The sequence below is a fragment of the Pinus tabuliformis genome, chromosome 6, assembly GCF_031772625.1.
Source record: "Pinus tabuliformis cultivar Carrire ecotype Pingquan chromosome 6, CPIR1, whole genome shotgun sequence".
In the NCBI taxonomy this organism is placed as follows: domain Eukaryota; kingdom Viridiplantae; phylum Streptophyta; class Pinopsida; order Pinales; family Pinaceae; genus Pinus; species Pinus tabuliformis.
In genome coordinates this window covers 827,845,896-827,867,238 of record NC_142292.1, presented here as the reverse complement: position 1 = coordinate 827,867,238, position 21,343 = coordinate 827,845,896, and the positions used below count along the sequence as shown (strand labels likewise).

At 39.5% G+C, this 21,343-nt stretch overlaps 1 protein-coding gene across 1 annotated transcript in view; it reads left to right on the top strand.

Moving 5' to 3' along the window:
* Nucleotides 1-21,343, top strand: part of LOC149261387 (lactoylglutathione lyase-like) — an 80,919-nt gene that overhangs the window by 47,249 nt on the left and 12,327 nt on the right. The window contains exons 5-8 of the mRNA XM_089422136.1: nucleotides 3,680-3,892; nucleotides 4,162-4,209; nucleotides 4,426-4,533; nucleotides 4,725-4,865. Of these exons, the coding sequence (XP_089278262.1) occupies nucleotides 3,680-3,892; nucleotides 4,162-4,209; nucleotides 4,426-4,533; nucleotides 4,725-4,865 (510 nt within the window). The remainder of the gene's footprint in view (nucleotides 1-3,679; nucleotides 3,893-4,161; nucleotides 4,210-4,425; nucleotides 4,534-4,724; nucleotides 4,866-21,343) is intronic.

Here is a 21,343-nt window from a genome sequence, read left to right as displayed (position 1 = left end):
CTGAGAGGACTGATATTTGGCAGCAAAAGCATTTTTTGAGGAGGCTGATGAAGCACCACTACAAAACTGTTGTTTCCAACGATCCTACTGCATGATTTTGGTGCATAACTCCGGAAACTTCAGATCAACCTTAGTGGAGGTAATGTTGAGTGTTTCTATGTAGTGTTCATAAGATTTTGGTAGACTTTTCAGAGTGATGACTACCATATCTTCTTCCTCCATGGTCCGACCAATGGCTTTGAGCTGATCTCAAATATCTTTAATCTTGTTAAGATGTTCCTGTAAAGAAATATGTTTGTCCATCATGATGGAGAACAACTGATTCTTGAGAAAGAAAGCTCTGCTCTTGTCGGATGTCTCGTGCAATTCCTTCAAATGTTGCCAGATTTCGGCAGTTGTCTTGCCGGAAGGAATCTGCGGTAACTGATCATCAGTCACAGAGAGTTTGAGAAGCATAACAGCCTCTCGATTTCGATCATCAAACTTATCTTGATTGGTACCAGCTGTACCAGGACGGAGCTCTTTGTTCAGAACGAGCTGGTCAAGACGCCTATATTAAAAAATGGTCAACATTCTCTGTTTCCAGATGTTATAATTGTTGCCATTAAAACGCTGATTGCCTTCCAACATCAGATTGGTTAGTGAGGCCATCTGCATGTTTCCCAAGACACAGAAAACAACAAAGGAGTCTGGCACGGATTTTAATACAGATGCCGGCTGATCCGGACAAAAACTGACAGGTGCTGGAAATAAGATTCAACTCTTGGTAAAAAAAAACGAGCCACAAATATCAGTCTATAAGTTTGATATAATGCCCAGAATTTTCTTCAGTAAGTCATACAAGTGCTGTAATAAAGAAACTCGTCCTTCCCATTTACAATATACAGGATATAGTTGTAGAGAATGCCAAACCAGCAAATAGGACTGAGAGAATGACTGAAAGAGAAATACGCTGCCCACAGATAGTTTCAGAACTCAGCCTCCATAGTATACTCCATGCATAGCGGCAGAGATGGTTACACACAGTCAGGGACAGAGGCAGCTCTGTCCTAGATTCAGCCACAAACTTGCTCAGCAAACCAAGAAACCTTGAATTCTGTCCTGATAAGATACTCGGCCCTTTTTCAGCACTATAACTCAGCTCAACAATGACAATGACAATGAGCTCCAAAACAGCAGTTAATTTGTCCTTCTGCTAGCAAAGGAATTGTCCAGTCGGAAAGAGAACTCGGCCAACAGGATTGAGGAAGAAAACTCGGCCTTACTGTTATGGCGTGGAAGTGTGACAAATTTGTGGGATTTCTCAGCTTGCAGCGAGGTAAAAAAAATATATCGGCCTGCGTCGCGATTAGTTGATACACCTCGGTGCCACGAAACCGCCTTTTGCAATTCAAACGGTGAATGGTTCTTGAGGTTCGTAAATGGGTGTGGGTGGCAGACTCAGGTCGGTCGACAAACAAATGATGCGACAAAAAAATCACGCCGAAATTCCAACAAACATTGGGGCTGTAAAATACGCGTCAAACACGCGTTGTTCCGGAACGCAATATAGTGACCCCACTGACGTGGTCGATAGACTGTCGTTTCGATACAATGCACAGTTGCAAACACGGACGGCACACACAGTAACTGAGGCTCCAGCACCTCCCCGTCTACGTCACAGATTTGAATCACCGTGAAAGCAAAAAAAATTGACCGTGCACTAGAAATCTCAAAGCGTATACAGCAAAAAAAACTGACTTTGAACTTGACTGAGTTGTACAGCCTTCGAATCCACGCGATGGCGACGGATGGGGCTTCTAACCAGAAAAATAAAATAAAATTCTGATACCAAAGGATTTGATCAGCCGGAGGATCGACTCCAACGTATATTCCAGTATTCAAGAAACCCTCGGAGTAGTTAGAACCCGCAGGGACAAAGTAAACAACGACGTCCAAAGAAAAAAAATGACGCCCAAAAAAAAATATTTCAGATTCCAAGAGCAATTTCGAAATGAACCACAGAATTTTTCAAGCAATGAAAAATTATTTCGAAAGATACCCGAGCTCTGATACCATAATCAATGAATGAATTGAATTGATATACAATGAGCTATAAAGCTCAATAAATAATACAAATGTATTTACATAGATAGGAACAACAAGTTTCTACTAAGAAATAGAAACAACAAGTTTCATCTAAGAAACTGCTAATAAAACAGAAAATAGAAACATCATTAATCACTAAAGTAGCATTATTCTAATAGGAGGGAAACATCCCCTTCTGGTAGACCTTACTGCAGAACAGGAAGCATTTTACCCACGTCAAACTGAGTACTGTTATAAAAACTACAAAATATTAAAAAATATTAAAAGTGGCACTAATCTAACTTATATCTAACCAAAACACTAAACATCAACAACCCACTAACATTAAGTTTTTCCTATGTTTTATATTGGCTGCCTGTGTTTCAAATGAAAACAATTAGACGAAGCTGCGGGCATTAAGAATGGTTGTTGCGCATTATAGGAGAATATTAATTGAGTTCGGTTGGGGATTTAATTGGGCAGCAGAGAATATTCAAGAAATATTTGGTTGAAGCTTGATAGGAATTCACATTTTCATGTTGCATGAGTTTGATATAAAATTTGTTTATTTATTTATTTTTTGTTTGTTTGCTAGGTTATGTGAGTCCTGAGATGACTGGCACGCCTAACCTGTGGCTTGAGTAGTTGCGACCCAGGGGCATCTAAGCTGTCAAAACCCGGGGATCACACCTGGCCTGGGTCACACCAGCCCTTAGTATGGCTGGATTTTTTCCCATGGAGTTTTGAACCGGTGACCTTTACACCACAGAGTGCCTTAATAGAACATCTTGTCACCGTCTGCTCTATGCCGCATGGGCTAAATTTGTTTATTTTCATAATTCATTTTTATTATCAATTTAAAAAATGATAGTTGTCTTCTATGGAATGGTATATGGTTCATGTGAAAAGTTTTAATGTGCAATGGATTATGTTTTATCACGTTTTATAGTTAGCCAATTTTATCATTGTAAGCTTTTAAGTTCACATATTTACTTTTAAATGTCTTATTAAGGTAGCTTCTAGAGATTTCCTCCCTTCCTCTCTCCTGTCTCAGAAGCTTGTTCCCTTGCTCCTACCTCCCTATAACTTACTGCATCATGGGCATAATCTATTTGACATTAATATGATATGAAAAAGTAAAGATGTGAACTTAAAAGCTTACAACAATGAATGCATTAAATACAATGATTTGACATTTTTGGTTTCATCCCACATTTTAGTGTTGTATTTGGCAAATACATCAAACTGGCTACTGGTCACCCATATTTTTAGACTAAACTCTTCTTTGTGCTTGGGATTTAAAATCTACATTGCATTTTGTTTGTATTCTGAAAATAGAAAATATCTATTCGTATTCTTTGTGATGGCTATATTATTATGACATCCATACATCTAACTTTTTATCATGGGGATCATTCGTTTTTGCCTTTGTGGTTTACGTGTGTTTTTGATTGCCATGTATGATGTGTCATTTATTGAGATGCAAATTTAACATGATTTTTTCTTTTGCTTGCTTCTTATTTCAGGGCTATAAAGCAGTTGATCTTATTAAAGCCAAAGGAGGAAAGGTTAATTTAACATGGTTTTTTCTTTTACTTGCTTCTTATTTCAGGTCTATAAAGCAGTTGATCTTATTAAAGCCAAAGGAGGAAAGGTTACTAGAGAACCAGGGCCAGTTAAAGGGGGGAAAACTGTAATTGCCTTTGTAGAAGACCCAGATGGTTATAAATTTGAGTTGATAGAGAGAGGTCCTACTCCAGAGCCATTATGCCAAGTCATGCTGAGAGTAGGAGATCTTGATCGTGCAATTAATTTTTATGAAAAGGTGAGGCATGGAAGTATTCAATTTAAGGGAACATGTTCAAGGTTTAGTGAGATAGCACTAAGAGTTTTGTGACCAAAGCATAAAAACTGTAAAATCAGGAATTTGTTACAAATTTTAAAAGATGTAAACTAACCATTGTATATTGCCTCTCTTTTAATGCGATAGCAAATAATTTTAAGTTCAGATCAAGCCTGGATATTCCATCCCTTCAATAGTACATAGACTAATTTTTTGTTCTAAATGGTATTGCAATTCTTTTTTAAATGAAGGCTTTTGGAATGGAGCTATTGAGGAAACGAGATAATCCTGATTACAAGGTAATTGTTCATTGGTCCATTCATATTTAATCTAAACTCGTCTTCTAGTTTGTGTTGAAATTCAAATACAGTTTGGTATTGATAATTGCATGCATAGAAGGCATTATACTGATCAGGATGAATAGGCTGATATTTGTTTTGCAGTTTCTGTATTTGGGAAGCGATCAAATTATTTATCTAGGATTAATGCTGAAAATCTTAGTTATATATTTGCAGTATACAATAGCTATGATGGGATATGGACCAGAAGACAAAAGTACTGTTTTGGAGCTGACTTACAATTATGGAGTGAAAGGTTATGACAAAGGAAATGCTTATGGTCAGGTAAAATCTGGATTTGCATGCCTGCTGTATTTCATTGTTCACAAATTTTTGCTGATTCCCTTAACTGAATTGGAAAACTTAATGGAGGCTATGATGTGGTATAATTTATTTCTGCTTTTCTAGCATAGTTTCCTGTTCGGTAAAGAGATGCATAATATAGTCTGATAGAAACATAAATTTATTGCTACTAGATTGCAATAGGTACAGATGATGTGTATAAGACAGCAGAAGCAGTTCGACAAGCTGGGGGCAAAATAACTCGTGAACCTGGTCCACTGCCTGGAATCAGCACAAAGATTACAGCTTGCCTTGATCCTGATGGGTGGAAAGCGGTATGTTTTAGTTAATTCAATCTACTTCTTGTTGATACAGATACTTTTAAAGGTGCTATTTCCTTTGTTCAGAGCATTGTTCCAAATTAAAGTTGATCTAAGGAGTGAATTAGGCTACTACAATCAGGTCAAAAGTTAAAACTTCATATCTTGTACTTTATTATGTAGGTATGCATTAACGAGTGATAATGGAATGTTAACTTGGAAGATTCTGATTGACTGTCATGATGTTCTGTGTGTAGTTAATACCATGATGGTTAGGTAACGGTATACCATGGCATTATCTACATTTACAGTGTTGTTATTTACCATGTATTTAGTACTTTTTTATTTTTGTATTTCACATTATTTCATTAAATCCAATATCAACCTTACTGCTCCACATATATAATATTATGCCCTATTATTCTACTTATATTATACTATTATTAATATTTTGTAATTAATATATTATTATTTTATTATCTTAGAAAAGAGGCAGATAGGGTAATGGTCCTGTGTATATTATTCTTTTAAAGTTAGTATATACTAAGTATATTATATTATGTTTCAATGTTTTACTTTTATTGTACTATTGTTAATAATATAATATTACGTATGTTAGGATATTCCGACACATAGGAAATAGTTAAGTACAACTTGGTCTAGTATAGAGTTAGGTAAAGTGTGTTTCTTTACCGTTGTACATTTTGTAACTTACAATCCGACGGTCACGATATGTAGTGATGCGACGGTTCATTCTCTCCTCGGTATTACCGACACTTGATCCGTGGCTTGACACTCAATTGGTCCATGATTTCTATTTAAAGCGCATGGAGGGTCATTTGTAGGGTAATCCGTGCATGAGAGAAGCATATGTAAATTTTCATTCTTTTATTAATAAATTGCCTGAAGTGGCCGCGTTGGTTCAGGCCGTGGACTGTTTCCCTCTTTGAGGGTTTTAACCACGTCAAAATACTGGTGTATTGATCTGTGATCTGGTTGTGAGCGGTGTCCTTTTGGTGTTCTGTCTGAGGAACTTACCCTGTAAATTCCTACATGGTATCAGAGCTATTTGAGGGCCGCGTCCGTTGGTGATCCAAATCTGAAGCCGGTAGAACTGCATCCGACTGCCGTTTCCTAGATCTGCTGTTTCTGACTGCTTTCGGGCCGAGAGGACTGCTCTGTTGTGTTGGGAGTATCTGTTCCAGTGAGGAACCCCTTTCGTTTCACGCGAAAAGGTTTCCGGTAGCCCTAGCTGCGTCATTTTTAAGATCTGGTGGTATACAGTGTTTATTTGCAGTTTACAGTTATTTTCTCTCTGTTTATTTCGGTTTTGGTTTATTTAGCCTTTTTTATTACCGGATCTATACCTTTCATTTCTGCGTATGCTCTTTGCCCTGCGACTCTGTGCGATCTGGGCAAATCAGAAACAGAAAGGAAGGATTTTTCTCATGCGTATGCTCTTTTCCCTGCGCCTTAGGGTGATCTCGGAAAATCAGAAACATTGAAGAAAATATTTAGTTTCCGGCTAAAGCTAACTTTGAGCCGCAAGGTTCATTTTTGAAAATATTAGTTTTTCGGCTAAAGCTAACTTCGAGCCGTAAGGTTCGTTTTCTTTGCATGTCCGTGTTGGGTTTTGTGTTTTTTGTTTTGTAGGGAAAAAGAGCTTTCTCAAAGCAAGCACGCAACCCAAAGCACCCCCCCTCTCTCTCTCTCTCAAATTTTTTGTATAGCTCAATTGGTTCAAAGATATTTTAAGAGAGTAGAGGTCTTGGGTTCAAGTCTCCATTTTGTGGAGGCGAACTTTTTCATTTCCGCACATTCCCGCACTTCGTCGGCAACTTCATCAACTTTTTTTCAAAAAGCCATAACTTCTTCATCCGGAAGCCGTTTTCAGAGCCGTTTTTTTAAACCAGCCGAATTTTTCGAGATCTATCCATTGGAACACTTAGTTTCAGCATCTTTAGCTTCAGTTTCCGTTGAAATGGAAAGTCAATACCAAGTTACCCTTGACAGCACCAACTACTTCCAATGGTTGGCCTACATTGAGGATTTACTTAGAAGTAAAGGTCTCTACAGAATAGCCTCAGGCCAAGAAAAGAAACCGAAGGATGAAGATAAGGCTGCTAAATGGGAAAATAGGCAAGATCAAGCACGTGGATTGATAGGGATGTCTATTTCTCCAGATCTTAGATTCCATATTGCAAAGCTTGATACTCCTGATGAAGCAATGAAACAAATCAATAAAGTTTTTGGGATTAAAAATGAACTTAGAGCCCATCAACTTGAAAATGAGTTGCTTACATTTGACCCTAATAATTTTTCTTGCATTGAAGATTTCTTGTCCAAGTTCAAGACCCTTAGATATCTCTTGGAAGGTGTTAAAGTTAAGAAAGAAGATAGTAACCTTATCTATTCCATTCTTACTAAGTTGGGACCAGCCTACTCTGTGTTTGTTTCCACCTTCCATTCTACAAGAGAAGCCTTCATTTCTCAAGGAACAGACTACAAGTCCCCTTCCTTTGACTCTTTTTGTGATTCTTTAATAAGAGAACAAGAAAAACTCTTACACCTTGGTCTTCTTAATCTTGGAAACTCTTCCAAGAAAGCGTTAGCCGCCCAGCAGCAACCAAATTCAAAGAATCCTAAGAAGTCATATCCTAAAAAGAATGGTCCTAAACCAAACAAGGGCCCTAAGCAATCTCAGCCTCAAAATGAAAAATCATTTCAACAAAATGATAAGACAAATAAAAACAAATGGAAGAAGACTGATAGACATTGCAACTTTTGTAATCGAGATGGCCACTTAGAATCCAAATGCTTTAAGAAGATGGAAGCCTTGGAAGCAGCGATGAAGAAACATAACATCCATGTGGAGCATTCTTCAACTTCAACTTCATCTTCAGGAATGGCACTTTCTGCATGTGGTTGTCAATCATCTCGGTCTGGTTATGCATTAAATGTATCTTTTTCTTCTCATTCTCATGAGTGGCTCATTGACTCTGGAGCTTCTTATCACATGGCCAAAAACAAAGCCATGTTTTCTTCTTTAAATGATTGTAACACCAAAAATATATATGTTGGTGATGATAGATCTCTTAGTGTTATAGGGACTGGAACTATTCATCTAGACAATGGTCAGTTTAATGATGTATTATGTGTTCCAACCTTATCCTGCAACCTTCTATCTGTATATCAGATAACTCATTCAGGTGAAGGTAAAATCGTTGAATTTTCACCTCATGATGTTGTAATCAAGGATCTAAAAGATCCTAAACAGATTTTAGCTATAAGTTTCACAACTTTGGGTCATCAAATCTTCCCTCAGTATTTGTTGCTCATAACGATGAAGTGAGCAAACTTTGGCATGAGCGATTTGGTCACTTAAACTATCGCTCCCTTCAGCATCTATGTAAAGAAAATATGGTGACAGGTCTTCCTATGGTATCTTGCAGAGATGGTGTTTGTTCCGGATGTGTACTCGGAAAACATCATCGGGACAGTTTTGAAAAACGTGCCTCTTGGCACGCCTCAGCCCCTTTACAGCTTGTGCATAGTGATTTATGTGGTCCACTTCCAGTTGTTTCATTCTCTGGCTGCAAGTATTTCTTAACTTTCATTGATGATTTCTCTAGACGCACTTGGGTATACTTCTTAAAACTCAAGAGTGAAGTATTTAACACATTTTTGGCCTTCAAGGCCTTTGTTGAAAAACAATCTGGACATCAAATTCTTAAGCTAAGATCTGATAATGGCGGAGAATATGTTAAAAACACATTCATCAACTTTTGCACTGAGAATGGAATTCAAATGCAACATACTGTTCCATATACTCCACAACAAAATGGTGTAGCTGAAAGGAAGAATCGCACCTTAAAGGAAATGGCTAATTGTATGCTACAATGATACAATCTAAAAGACTTGGTCTTAGTTTTTGGGCAGAAGCAATTAACTGTGCAAATTACATAATAAATCGCACTCCTACTAAGGCTTTAAAGAATATCACTCCAGAAGAAGCATGGAGCTCAATCAAACCAGATGTAAGCCACTTTCGTGTTTTTGGAAGTGAAGCGTGGGTCCATATTCCAGATGAAAAGCATAAAGCTTTACAACCTAAGAGTGAAAAATGTACTTTTGTTGGATATTCTGAAGATGTCAAAGGCTATAGACTTATTCCATTTAAGTCCAAAAATGTTATCATTAGAAGAGATGTAAAATTTGATGAAAATATATCGGCCTACGAGCCTAGTCCGGCAGATGTGCCACCTCTCCCTATCTCTTCTACTTTTGAAAACATTTCTTCTTCAGATGATGAAAGTGAGGATGACAATCCTCCCCCGCCATCTCAGGATCCTCCTTCAGCTCCTCAGCTTCCAAAATGGGTTCGTGCTACTCGAGATGCAGCAGGTGATCTTGCCGGTGATCCTACAGATCAGCGACGCACATGTTCTCAGTTTGAGAGAGCGTCTTCTTTACTGGCTCAAGCTCCAGTAAATTATGATCCTGACACCTTTGCAGAAGCTTCAGGCCATCCAGATTGGGAAGCAGCTATGAATGAAGAATATCATTCATTATTGGCAAATGATACATGGGATCTTGTTCCTCTACCAAAGGGACGAAAACTTGTTAGATGCAAATGGGTTTACAGAGCCAAGTATGGACCAGATGGGAAAGTTGATAAACATAAAGCTCATCTTGTTGATAAAGGTTTTTCACAGGTTGAAGGCATTGACTACACTGAAACCTTCTCCCCTGTTGCCAAAATGAACTCTATCCGCCTTGTTCTTTCCCTTGCTGCCTCGTTCAAATGGGAAGTCCATCAGATGGATGTTAAATCTGCCTTCTTGCATGGGGACTTGCATGAAGAAATCTACATGGAACAACCCATTGGCTTCATAAAAACAGACTCCAGCCTTGTATGTCGGCTTAAGAAATCCCTTTATGGTCTCAAGCAAGCTCCTCGAGCTTGGTATGCCAAAATGGATAGCTTTCTTTTAGAATCTGGCTTTTCTAGGTGTCATTCTGACAATGCTGTCTACACCAAGAAAGTGGGCAATTCTCTTATCATCCTTGTTCTTTATGTTGATGATCTTATCCTTACTGGTAGTGATCCCAACCTTATAAACCATGTGAAGTCTAGCCTTAAAAGGAAATTTGAAATGACAGACTTAGGACACTTACACTATTTTCTCGGTCTTCAAGTCTTGCAATCCAAGGAGGGTATTTCCCTTTCCCAGTCCAAGTATGATTGTGATATTCTACGTCATTTTCACATGGAAGACTGTAAGCCAGCCCCTTCTCCCTTTCAGTCTGGAGTCAAACTTTCAGTCACTTGTACTTCTCCTAAAGTTGATGCTACCTTATACCGTCAACTTGTAGGAAAACTTTTGTATCTAACCCATACTCGTCCTGACCTTTCCTTTGCTATTGGCCTTGTTGCTCGGTTCATGCAAAACCCCCATGAAAGTCATTGGAAAGCAGCTAAAAGAATACTTCGTTATGTTTGAGGTATAGTTCAGTTTGGGATTCATTACAGTGCCGAAGCATCTCCTCTCTTGGCTGGTTTCACTGATTCCGATTGGGCTGGTGACCCTGATGATCGGAAGTCTACTGCCGGTTATGTGTTCACTCTTGGTTCAGGACCTATTACATGGGCTTGCAAGAAACAGGGTGCCATTTCTCTTTCGTCAGCAGAAGCAGAGTATCGTGGTGCCGTAGAAGCTAGTAAGGAAGCCTTGTGGCTTCGTCAGATCCTATCAGAGTTTGGCTTTGAGCAGCAGCATCCGACTACACTTTGGTGTGATAATCAAAGTGCCATTCAACTATGCAAAGATCCAGTCCAACATCAGCGCAGCAAACACATTGAACTGCACATGCACTTCATCAGAAAGCTCATTCACGACCATGTTCTTGAAGTGCAATATTGTTCAACAGATGATCAAGTTGCAGACATCTTCACAAAGGCTCTCACAGAGGCGAAGTTCACTAAACTTCGATTTATGGTTGGAGTTCAGGAAGTTGTCACTAAGGGGGGATAGGCTCTAGTGCCTCCTTCCTTCTCCTATTGTGTCATATTTGTAAATCCTTCAATCCTATCCCAAGTTGTTCTTAAGGGGGGATGTTAGGATATTCCGACACATAGGAAATAGTTAAGTACAACTTGGTCTAGTATAGAGTTAGGTAAAGTGTGTTTCTTTACCGTTGTACATTTTGTAACTTATAATCCGACGGTCACGATATGTAGTGATCCGACGGTTCATTCTCTCCTCGGTATTACCGACACTTGATCCGTGGCTTGACACCCGATTGGTCCATGATTTCTATTTAAAGTGCATGGAGGGTCATTTGTAGGGTAATCCGTGCATGAGAGAAGCATATGTAAATTTTCATTCTTTTATTAATAAATTGCCTGAAGTGGCCGCGTTGGTTCAGGCCGTGGACTGTTTCCCTCTTTGAGGGTTTTAACCACGTCAAAATACTGGTGTATTGATCTGTGATCTGGTTGTGAGCGGTGTCCTTTTGGTGTTCTGTCTGAGGAACTTACCCTGTAAATTCCTACAACGTAATTGTATTTGATTCTTATTTAATATCTTAGAGAAGCAGGCAGAGAGGTTGATGGTCTTTCTATGAACACTATTCTCATAAACCGCTATTATTTTGTTAAGAACATTCCACGTTATGTAATATTTTATACAATCTTGCCTCTTTCTCTTTTTGTTCCACACATAGCCCTTTATTTTATAAAGTGGGTTCTACCTTTGGCTTAGATGCATTGACTAATGGGGGATCTATTGCATCAAATTCTCTTTGGAGATACCTGCATTCTTACTTTTTGAGAAACAGAAACACGGCACCAGTGGGCTGTTGGGTCCCTGGTACTTCCAAGTTCCACCTGGTCTTGGCTGCAAGAAGTTTAGGGCATGCCTAGTGAGAGCTGAACGCGAGTTGTTTGTGCAATAACATTCTATGTTATTTGTGATATTTGGAATCTGGGTAGCAAATCTCAGGACTCAAAACAGATGCAAACATCTAATTAACTATGCTTGGTATTGTTTAATGTTCGGCGAAGTTTTTGGGATTTGTGGACCCCTAAATTTCAAGCAACGTCAAGATCCCTGACACAAGAGACCCTACTCTGAAGATTGAATATATAGAAAATTTCAACAAATTCTAAATATAAAAAATGTGCTTTTTTTAATGCATAACTAATCACATATTTATATAATTGAAGTAGCAACATCTGTGACCCAATTTGCAATTACACAATATGGAAATTGGTATTCAAAATATAGGAGAATCATTGTATTTCTCATTGGAAAATTGTCAATGTTCAGATTAAAATAAATACATTGATGCATCATATAATTTACATCTATCACTATTCAAATAGTAAAAGTCAAGACTGTAATAACAAATTGTAACAAAAAAAATGGAACAAGGCTCAAGCCACTGGTACAATATAGGCTATGTTTGGTCCTCTGGATCTATGTGCTATCTAAAACTATCAAGATTGATCATTCAATATCATCTATGTGAATGTGAAGACAGCTGGCTTCCAGTTCAACTATATCTTCGGTTCTAAATTTTCCAGCAAGGGGTTCGATGCCTCTTCAAACTTCCATTGAAAGACTGCTTGATGGACCTGAAATGCACTTATGGCAGGAAATTGCTATTGTCCATAACTTTTCTTCCTTTAAAAGCTTGTTATACACAAAACTTCTTTAACATCATTATTGCTCTCAAACTGGTGTCTTGGGATAAGCAACAAAATGAAGGGTGTGGGAGGGTTACACAGGGAAGAAATGTCAAAGTGAGGATATGGTGGAATGGAAAAAATTCAGTGTTCCACGGGGACATGCCCCCCAGGGTCGGGTGCTCGCACCCCACGCACCTGGGACAGGGAGTCTACTGGGAGTGTGTTTCCCCACACACCCTTTTTGGGGAGTCTTGGGGAGATGCAAGGGGGTGCGTTTCCCCAGTGTGGGGAATGAGATTCCCCAAAAGGGGTGCGTCTAGGCGTCCCCCCTCAAAACTTCAATGTCTAGTGTATAATATATAGTAATATACTAGTATGTTTTGCTTGCAATTTAGATTCTAGAATGATGAATGATGAATTTAATTTTTAAATCAATGTAGATTGTAGAATGATGAATGATATGGATCAATGTATTTGAATATTTCATTATTGAATTTTTTTATTGAATCTCATGGTATGGATGAATAATCAGTATGTCATATGAATTATGTATGAATCAAAATGAATAATGAACTTGAATTATATATATATATATATATATTATATACCCCAACGTCCCTCCACACCCTCGAAATTTCCCTAAAATTTGAGGGTACCCTTACACGCCCCCCCTGTGCGTCTCCCTGCACCCACGTCTCCCCGCACCAGAGTCTTGGTGGAACATTGAAAAAATTACATTTTCTTTTGTTTTTATTTTATGTTTTTGTGAGGACACACCATGGTAGAGGTTTCCCCCATACCCCCAAGCAATGGCAACATCCTATTTTGCAGTGTATGATCTCAGTGAAGTTTCCAAGTACCAGGAGTGGAAGGGAACATTCCTAATGAGTACCCCCTGGGAATGAGTCTCCATAGAACACTGGTTTTGTACGTGATGTGCCCCCCTGGGAATGAGTCTCCATAGAACATTGGTTTTGTACACGGGTGCCTACATTGGAATTTGTCCCTGATTGGTGTGGTTGAAAGACAAATTTGTCTATTGAATTGAAGCTTCTTAACATCCTGTGGACATGTTAAATTTTGTTAACAATGGTATGATCTATGCTTAGCACAATTACTGCAATGTTCCTTTAGTAGCCGAATGACAATTTCCAATTTAATTTTCCAATAGCAATCACATTAACCATATATCACATTGATAGTAATTGTAGATAGAACATAAAATAAAATGTAGAAGACAAGCCAAGACAAGCAAAGACAAGACAAGAGGACACAATATTTGACGGATGCCAGGGAAAACCCCAATGTGGGGAAAACCCTTTGATCAATTCTTCTTATTATTATATCAAATGTTTAGCAGAGAGAGAGAGTACAAAAAGTCAAAGTTGACTTGCCAAATCAAAGTCAAAACAACCCTGACAAGTTTGCAGCCAACTGCAGTCAAATTCAGCCTTAACCGGAAAGTCAAAGATGGTCAACATAGCAACAAAACTTCCCCTTTGAAGCTCGGTCAAAAGCAGTCAAACTCAACCTCCAACAGTGGTCAAAATCAGAGCCCAAAACAGTCATCAAATCTGCGGTCAAACTTGGTTAATATGAAGTCAACCCTGCGGTCAACACAGGTCAAACAATCCAGAAAATCTCAGTTTCTGTGCTAATCAATGTGGCATGGTCAAACAGAGTCAAACCCTCCAAAATCACAGTCAAACTTGGTCAATCAGTCCTTGGTCAACGCTAGTCAAACTTCAGTCAACTCCTGAATTTTTCGGCCATGTACTTCAGTCTGAAATTGGTCCTCCTTGCCATACGTGTGAGAGAAAGAGAATGCCCAATTGCTGTACGAACCAATGAGAGAAGGAGAGAGAAGAATGTGTGAGTGATGATGATGCCAAATGAGGTGAGAGGTCACTTGTATTTATACAAGTCATTGAGGGTGAAGTGACATGTCTCTTGGGATTCATGACCCTACATGATGATGTGGTTGACCTGAACAATTTACACATGTGGGCATAAATAACAATTTCCACGTGTGGGCGTAAATTCAAAAACACACTTTTGCTTTATCCAAATTAGATGATCTTTAGATCAATTTTGGTCCTCTTGAAAAGAGGAATTCAATGCAATCATCATCTCCATCAAATGAGCTATCCAAAGTGGAATTTGGCCCTAGGTGCCAATTTAACCACTCCCTCTCAACTAGGGAAAATTCCACATGCTAATCCATCCATCATCATTTATCATCATGCCATCCTGTCATCATGTAACATCTCTGTATCTCATCTCATCTCTTCTCTGCTGAACACTGATATGAATAATGAAGAAGAATCGATCGAGAGTGAGTCATAAGACCTTACCACTCTCCACTGACAAAAGTTAGTCCAGAGGTAGAACCTCAATCAGACTTGATCCCAGATCAAGTTGTTGAACACCATGCATCCTAGACATAGGGAGTACGACAATACATGATGCATCCATCGGTAGTTCTATGGTCCCTATCCACTTTTCCCAACTCATTGGGCAGATGAGAGGTACTTCCCATGAGTCCCATACTACATGGGTAGGATGTATGCTGGGGCATCAACAAGAGAAGGTGAATCACTCATCCTGCTCATATGCCATAGGAGAAGGTGAACCACTCATCCTATGCATATGTCAATCATAGGGGAAGGTGAACCACTCTCCCCACAGACATGTCAACCATCATGTGGTAACACAGGGGAGGTGAACTACTCACCCTGTACACAATGCACCAATAGGGGAAGGTGAACCAGTCACCCTATGGTCGCTCATAGCTCCATGAAGTAACCCAAGCCCCCAGGAGCTCCAAGAGCTCAATGTCCAACTTAAGCGGGACCCTCATGGGAGGGTCTTTCCACAACTCTAAGTCTCTCTCGGAAGGCTGAGAATTTGACCTTACCTGAGGGCTTCGTGAGGATGTCTACGATTTGCTCATCTATTTTGATGTTTTGGAGCCTTATTGCTCCCCATTGTACCATATCCCAGATAAAGTGGTACTTGATATCAATGTGCTTGGAGTGATTGTGGAACACACGATTCTCTGAAAGGCAAATCCCACTTTGGTTGTTGCAGAAGATCATGGTGGTATCCAACACATGCTCAAATAGCTCATTGAAGAGCTTCCTCAACCAAACAACCTCACAACAGGCCATACTAGCTGCAATGTATTCGACCTCGGTGGTGCTTAGAGCAACCGATTTCTGCTTCCTACTCATTCTAGAAATTGAAGCAGGTCCCAACTAGAAGCAACATCCATACGTGCTTTTTCGATCCACCACACTGCTAGCCTAGTCAACATCAGTATATCCATGTAGCCTCAAATTCCCGGCAGTGTATCTCAGTCAATAGTTGATTGTGCGACAAAGATATCTCAAGAGATTCTTAGCAGCAATCCAATGTATGTGATGAGGCTCAACCATAAATTGACTCAACATATTCACAACGAAGCATATGTTTGGACGAGATTTTACCAAGAACATCAAGGCCCCCACAAGTTGTCTATATTCAGAAGGGTTTGTCAATTCAGGCCTAGTAGCACTTCCATATAGCTTCTTGAAGTTGAGTTCAATCAGAGTAGACACAAACTTGCAATCCACCATCCCACATCTCTTGAGCAGCTTCACAATGTATTTTCCTTGAGAAAGGAAAATCTCACTTGGCTTTTGCCAGACCTCTAGGCCTAGGAAGTTAGTGCATCAGTCCTAGGTCCTTCATCTCGAACTTGGAAGCCAACTTCTTGCAATGATAAATGAGAGGGTCTGCACCTGTTAGAAAGAGATCATCTACATAAAGGACCAAAATGAGAGGCATGTCTTTTTCAACCTTGAAGTATAGGTTATGATCAACATCGCTCCTTGTAAATCCCAACTTCATAAGATAGCTATCAATCCTCTCATACCAAGCCTTAGGGGCTTGCTTAAACTCATAGAGGGCTTTCTTCAACCTGCACATGTGTGTCCTTCCATCTTGTACTTCAATCCCCCGAGGTTGTTCCAAGTAGAATTCCTCCTTAAGCGAGCCATGCAAGAAAACAATCTTAATGTCCATTTGATGTAGGCTCCATCCTTGAGAGGCAACGAGAGCAATAATAGATCAGATAGTGGTATATCGGGTAACCGGTGCAAATATTTAGTCATAGTCTACTCCTTCCTTTTGAGAGAAGCCTCGAGAAATGAACCTGGCCTTATATATTTCAGCACTCCCATCTGCTCCATGTTTAATTTTGTACATCCATTTTGAGGTGACTATGGACTTGTCCTTCAGTCTAGGCACCACATCCCACACATAATTTTTCATGATAGATTCATATTCCTCATTCGTTGCATCCTTCTAGACTTGGTGCTTTAGGGCTTCTTCGAACATACATGGCTCAATTTGAACAATAATACTCATAGCAACTAAGTACCCTTCATACCTGTTTGGCTTCTTACTTTCGTGAAACGCCCCTCTTGGAGCAGTTTGTCTTTCAACATCTTTGAGAGTATCTTTGAGCCTTCGTGCCTTCAACATTGGGCATAGGCTCATCTGTTGGAGGTTCATCCTGCTTTTCTGCAACATCATCATTATCCTTCCTTGGAATAGGGAGATCTCTAGCTTTTCCAAGGGCAATCTCTTCATCGAAGGTGACATCATGGCTTACTTCCACTTCTCTTTGACCAGCCACATAGATTCTATATGCCTTTCATTGTAGCCCACAAATGTACTTTTTTTCTTAGATGCTTTCAACTTGTTTCTTTTCTCTTTAGGTACATGAAAATACATGGGACAACCAAATATTTTAAAATGAGAAACATCATGTTTTTTACCAGTGAAATTTTTTTCCGGTGTCTTGAAATCGAGTGCTTGATGCAGGCTCCTATTTTGAACATACATGACAATGTTGGCAACTTCTCCCCATAAGAATTTCAGTAGACCTTGATCATGGAGCATGGCACGAGTGGCTTCCATAATTGTTCGATTATTCCTTTCAACAACTGCATTTTGCTCAGGAGTGTATGGAACGATTGTCTCCCTCCAACCTCACTGCAAAAGTCATTGAATTCATTTGATTCATATTTGGTTCCATTGTCGGTCCTCAATATTTTGATCTTCTTCCCTGTTTGATTCTCCACCAAGGCTTTGAAAGAATGAAACCATTTGAACACTTCATCCTTCTTCTTCAAGAAATAGATCCATGTTTTGCGAGAGAAGTCATCCACAAAAAATGCATAGTATAAGTATCCTCCCAATGATGTTACGAGCAATATTCTAGATAGGTTAGAATGGACCACTTGAAGAATATCAGTAGTTTGGCTTTCACTTGAAGAATATCAGTAGTTGAATGCATCTTTAGGGTTTCTTTGCCAAATACGTGCCTTTTCATCAATGAATGCTACCTTTAAGCCTTTATCTTCCATCGTAGAAATAGACACCAGGTTCTTTTTCAAATCGGTCACATACACTACTTGTTGTAGATGAATGGTTTGACCTTTATTCAAGTGAAGAGTGATAGTACCTATCCCTTTCACGGGGTAGGTGGCATTATCTCCAAGTATGATCTCCAAATTAGTCTTCTTTTCAATCAAATTTGAGAGGGCCTCTTTGTACCTAGTGAAGTGCCTTGACGCTCCACTATCAATCAACCAATGATTCAAAGTATCCGGAGGAGAGGTAGTAGATAGAGCGGAAATAAGATAAAACTCTTTTTGTTTTTCTACAACATTACTTTCCTCATACCTGAATTTCTCGTCCTTTTGGGAGGTCGACCATTTCCATATCGAGCAGCGAGATCATTCCTCTTTCCTTTATTGCTGAACTTGTTGTTCCTTAGATTGCCATTGTCGTCATCCCTTAGAGAATCCTTCTTGTGAGGACAATCTCTAGCATAGTGGCCGAACCTGTTACAATTGTAGCACCTTCCATTTCTTCCTTCTTTGAATCCTTGACCTTGTCTCCTTGGACCAACATTATTTTTCCTCTTAGCATGAGCAGAGAAAGCAGTAGGTTCATTTCCATTTGAAGGCTTGTCTCTTTCCATCATCCTTTTCTCCTCTTGAGTGCATCTAGCCAATAATTCATCGAAACTAGTAATCCTGTCATTGTTGAGAATGGTGGTGTTTGTTGACACCTAATCCGAAACGGATGAGGTGAAGCCGGACAGTCATCTAGAAGATGAACTGATCCGTTTTGTAAATGTATAAATAATAATCATCTAATGAATAAAATCATTCAATTGTTTCTTGCGCTCATTAATTGCTGGAGTTACCCTGGCCTGACATGGTATCAGAGCTCAGGTCCCAGTCCCTAAAATTAGCTGTAACTCTTGCCTCTGCCTCTGCGCTCTCTGGCCTGAATACGCTGCCTCTGTCATGCGTTTTATTCAGGCAATTCGCTGCCCCTCTCTGCGCTGCCTCTGACATACCTGTTCTGACTTGACCTCAGCGCCTCTGTGCGGTGAGCGTGGAATACGCTGCTGTATGTGAGCGTTTTGTTTTGATATTGAACACCTGAGCAAAAGATGACCATGAGACCTTCTGTCTTCTGCTGCAGCCGAGACTGTGGTGGTGTGAGAAAGGCAATCTCTCGACCTGGTGCGGTGAGCGTGGAAAGCAAACGAAGTCCGTGGTGCCTGACGTTCTGAACGGTGGTATTGAAGATAAAGAACTGCGGTATTGGCTGCGTTTGAAGACTATCGTTTTTTTATAAAGAACTGTGTTTGATTGTTATAAAGAACTGCGTTTGAAGGTTATAAAGAACTGCGTTTGAAGACTGTACAGAACTGTGGTATCGTTTTTTTGTTTGAAGACTATCGTTTTTTGTTATAAAGAACAGTGATAGCTATTATATGCGCATTTTTATTGAAGACTGACGTGATAGCTATTATATGCGCATTTTTATTGAAGACTGACGTGATAAGAACAGCGATACCATGGCGTGAAGCCTCTCCAGAAATCGATATGGGCAGCGGCTACCATGGCGTGAAGCCTCTCCAGAAATCGATATGGGCAGTGGCTACCATGGCGTGAAGTCCCTCCAGGATACCACAGCGTTTTCATGTGATATATATATGATATATATGTGAGCAGTTATATGTATTTGAGCGCCCTTTGTTTTTTTGAACAGTGATATATGTGAGCAGTATTTGAGCGCCCTTTGATTCTTGAACAGTGATATATGTGAGCAGTGAACAGTGATATATGTGAGCAGTATTTGAGCGCCCTTTGATTCTTGAACAGTGATATATGTGAGCAGTGAACAGTGATATATGTGAGCAGTATTTGAGCGCCCTTTGTTTTTTTTTTGAACAGTGATATATGTGAGCAGTGATATATATTTAAGCGCACTTGTTTTGTTGAACAATGATATATATATGTGAGCAGTGATATATATATACTGTTGGAATGTTAGAAGAAAAATAAAATGCATAAGGCAATCATATAAGGATTTTTTTCTCTCAACAGAAGTGTTTTTGGCAGAGATTTTTTTTTTACAGAATGCATTCAATCATTTCTATGGTCGGAATAGTTCTCACTGGCAAGGAGAACTATTCTGAATGGTCTCGGATGGTGAAACACACCCTCATCTACAATGAGCTGTGGAAAGGAGTGTGTGTCGGAGAAGAAGACAGAGACCCTGTGCAACCCACATCAGACAAAGAACTCGCCATTTGGGAAAACAAGAACAGCAAAGCCTTTGCATTGATCGCAGCATCTGTCAATGAGGAAGTAAGTCGTCATATTTCATCCTATTCCACTGCCTTTGAAGCTTTACAAAAGCTGAAAGAACTCTATGATACACATTCTGCACTTGAAGTTGTTCAGCTCATGATTAAACTCTTCACTCTTGAACTGAAAAATAATGATCCTCTTACTCTTGCATCTGAAATAAAGTCTATAGTGCATGATATTAAATCCACTAAGGTTGAGCTGGATATCTCTCTTATTGCCTTTCTCAAAGCACTCTATCCTACCTACTCTAACTATCTTGAGTCTTTACAAGCAAATGGAAATCTTAAAGATATAACCTTTGACACTCTTGTGAAAAAGTTTGCTGAAAGAGAGAAAGCCTTTGGAAAGAAAACAGTCCCTGAATCTTCTGAAGAGACTGTTTGCCTTGCTCATAAAGAAAAGCAGCCTGCTCAAGATTCTACAAGAGGAAGAGGTGGACGAAGAGGAAGAGGAAGATACTTCAGAGGTAGGGGGGGCAGACATCCTCAAGCAGAAAAGGCAGATCTGCATTGCATTCGCTGCAAACGAAATGGATCACATGATGCTTCTACATGCAAGCTACCATGGGACAAAGTTGAGCAGAGAAGAAACCAGCAGAAAGGTAAAACTGATGACACAGACAAAGGTAAAGCACCTGAATCCGCTCACTATATTGAGGCACAATGTAACATTGGAGTAAATGAAGACTTGTTTAATGCTTCACTTGCTTCTTCGAAAAATGACTGGTTGCTTGATTCAGGAGCAACCTGTCATATGACTTATAGGAAAGAATTTTTTGAAGATTTCACTGACAATGTTGATGGAGCAGTATACTTTGCAGATCAGTCAAAAATCAAGCCATCAGGGCTTGGCACAATCAGGCTTAAACTGCCTGGTCTTCCAGACTTTCTTCTGGATCATGTTCTATATCTCCCACAGCTGAAGAGAAACTTGCTGTCCCTGGTCCACATCCGCCAGCAAGGTCACTCCATTCACATGTTTGATGGCAAGCTTGAGGTAAGAAAGGCATCTGACCACTCACTTGTCATGAGGGGTATAGAAGAAGAAAGACTCCTTAAACTGCAAGGAACCTCTGC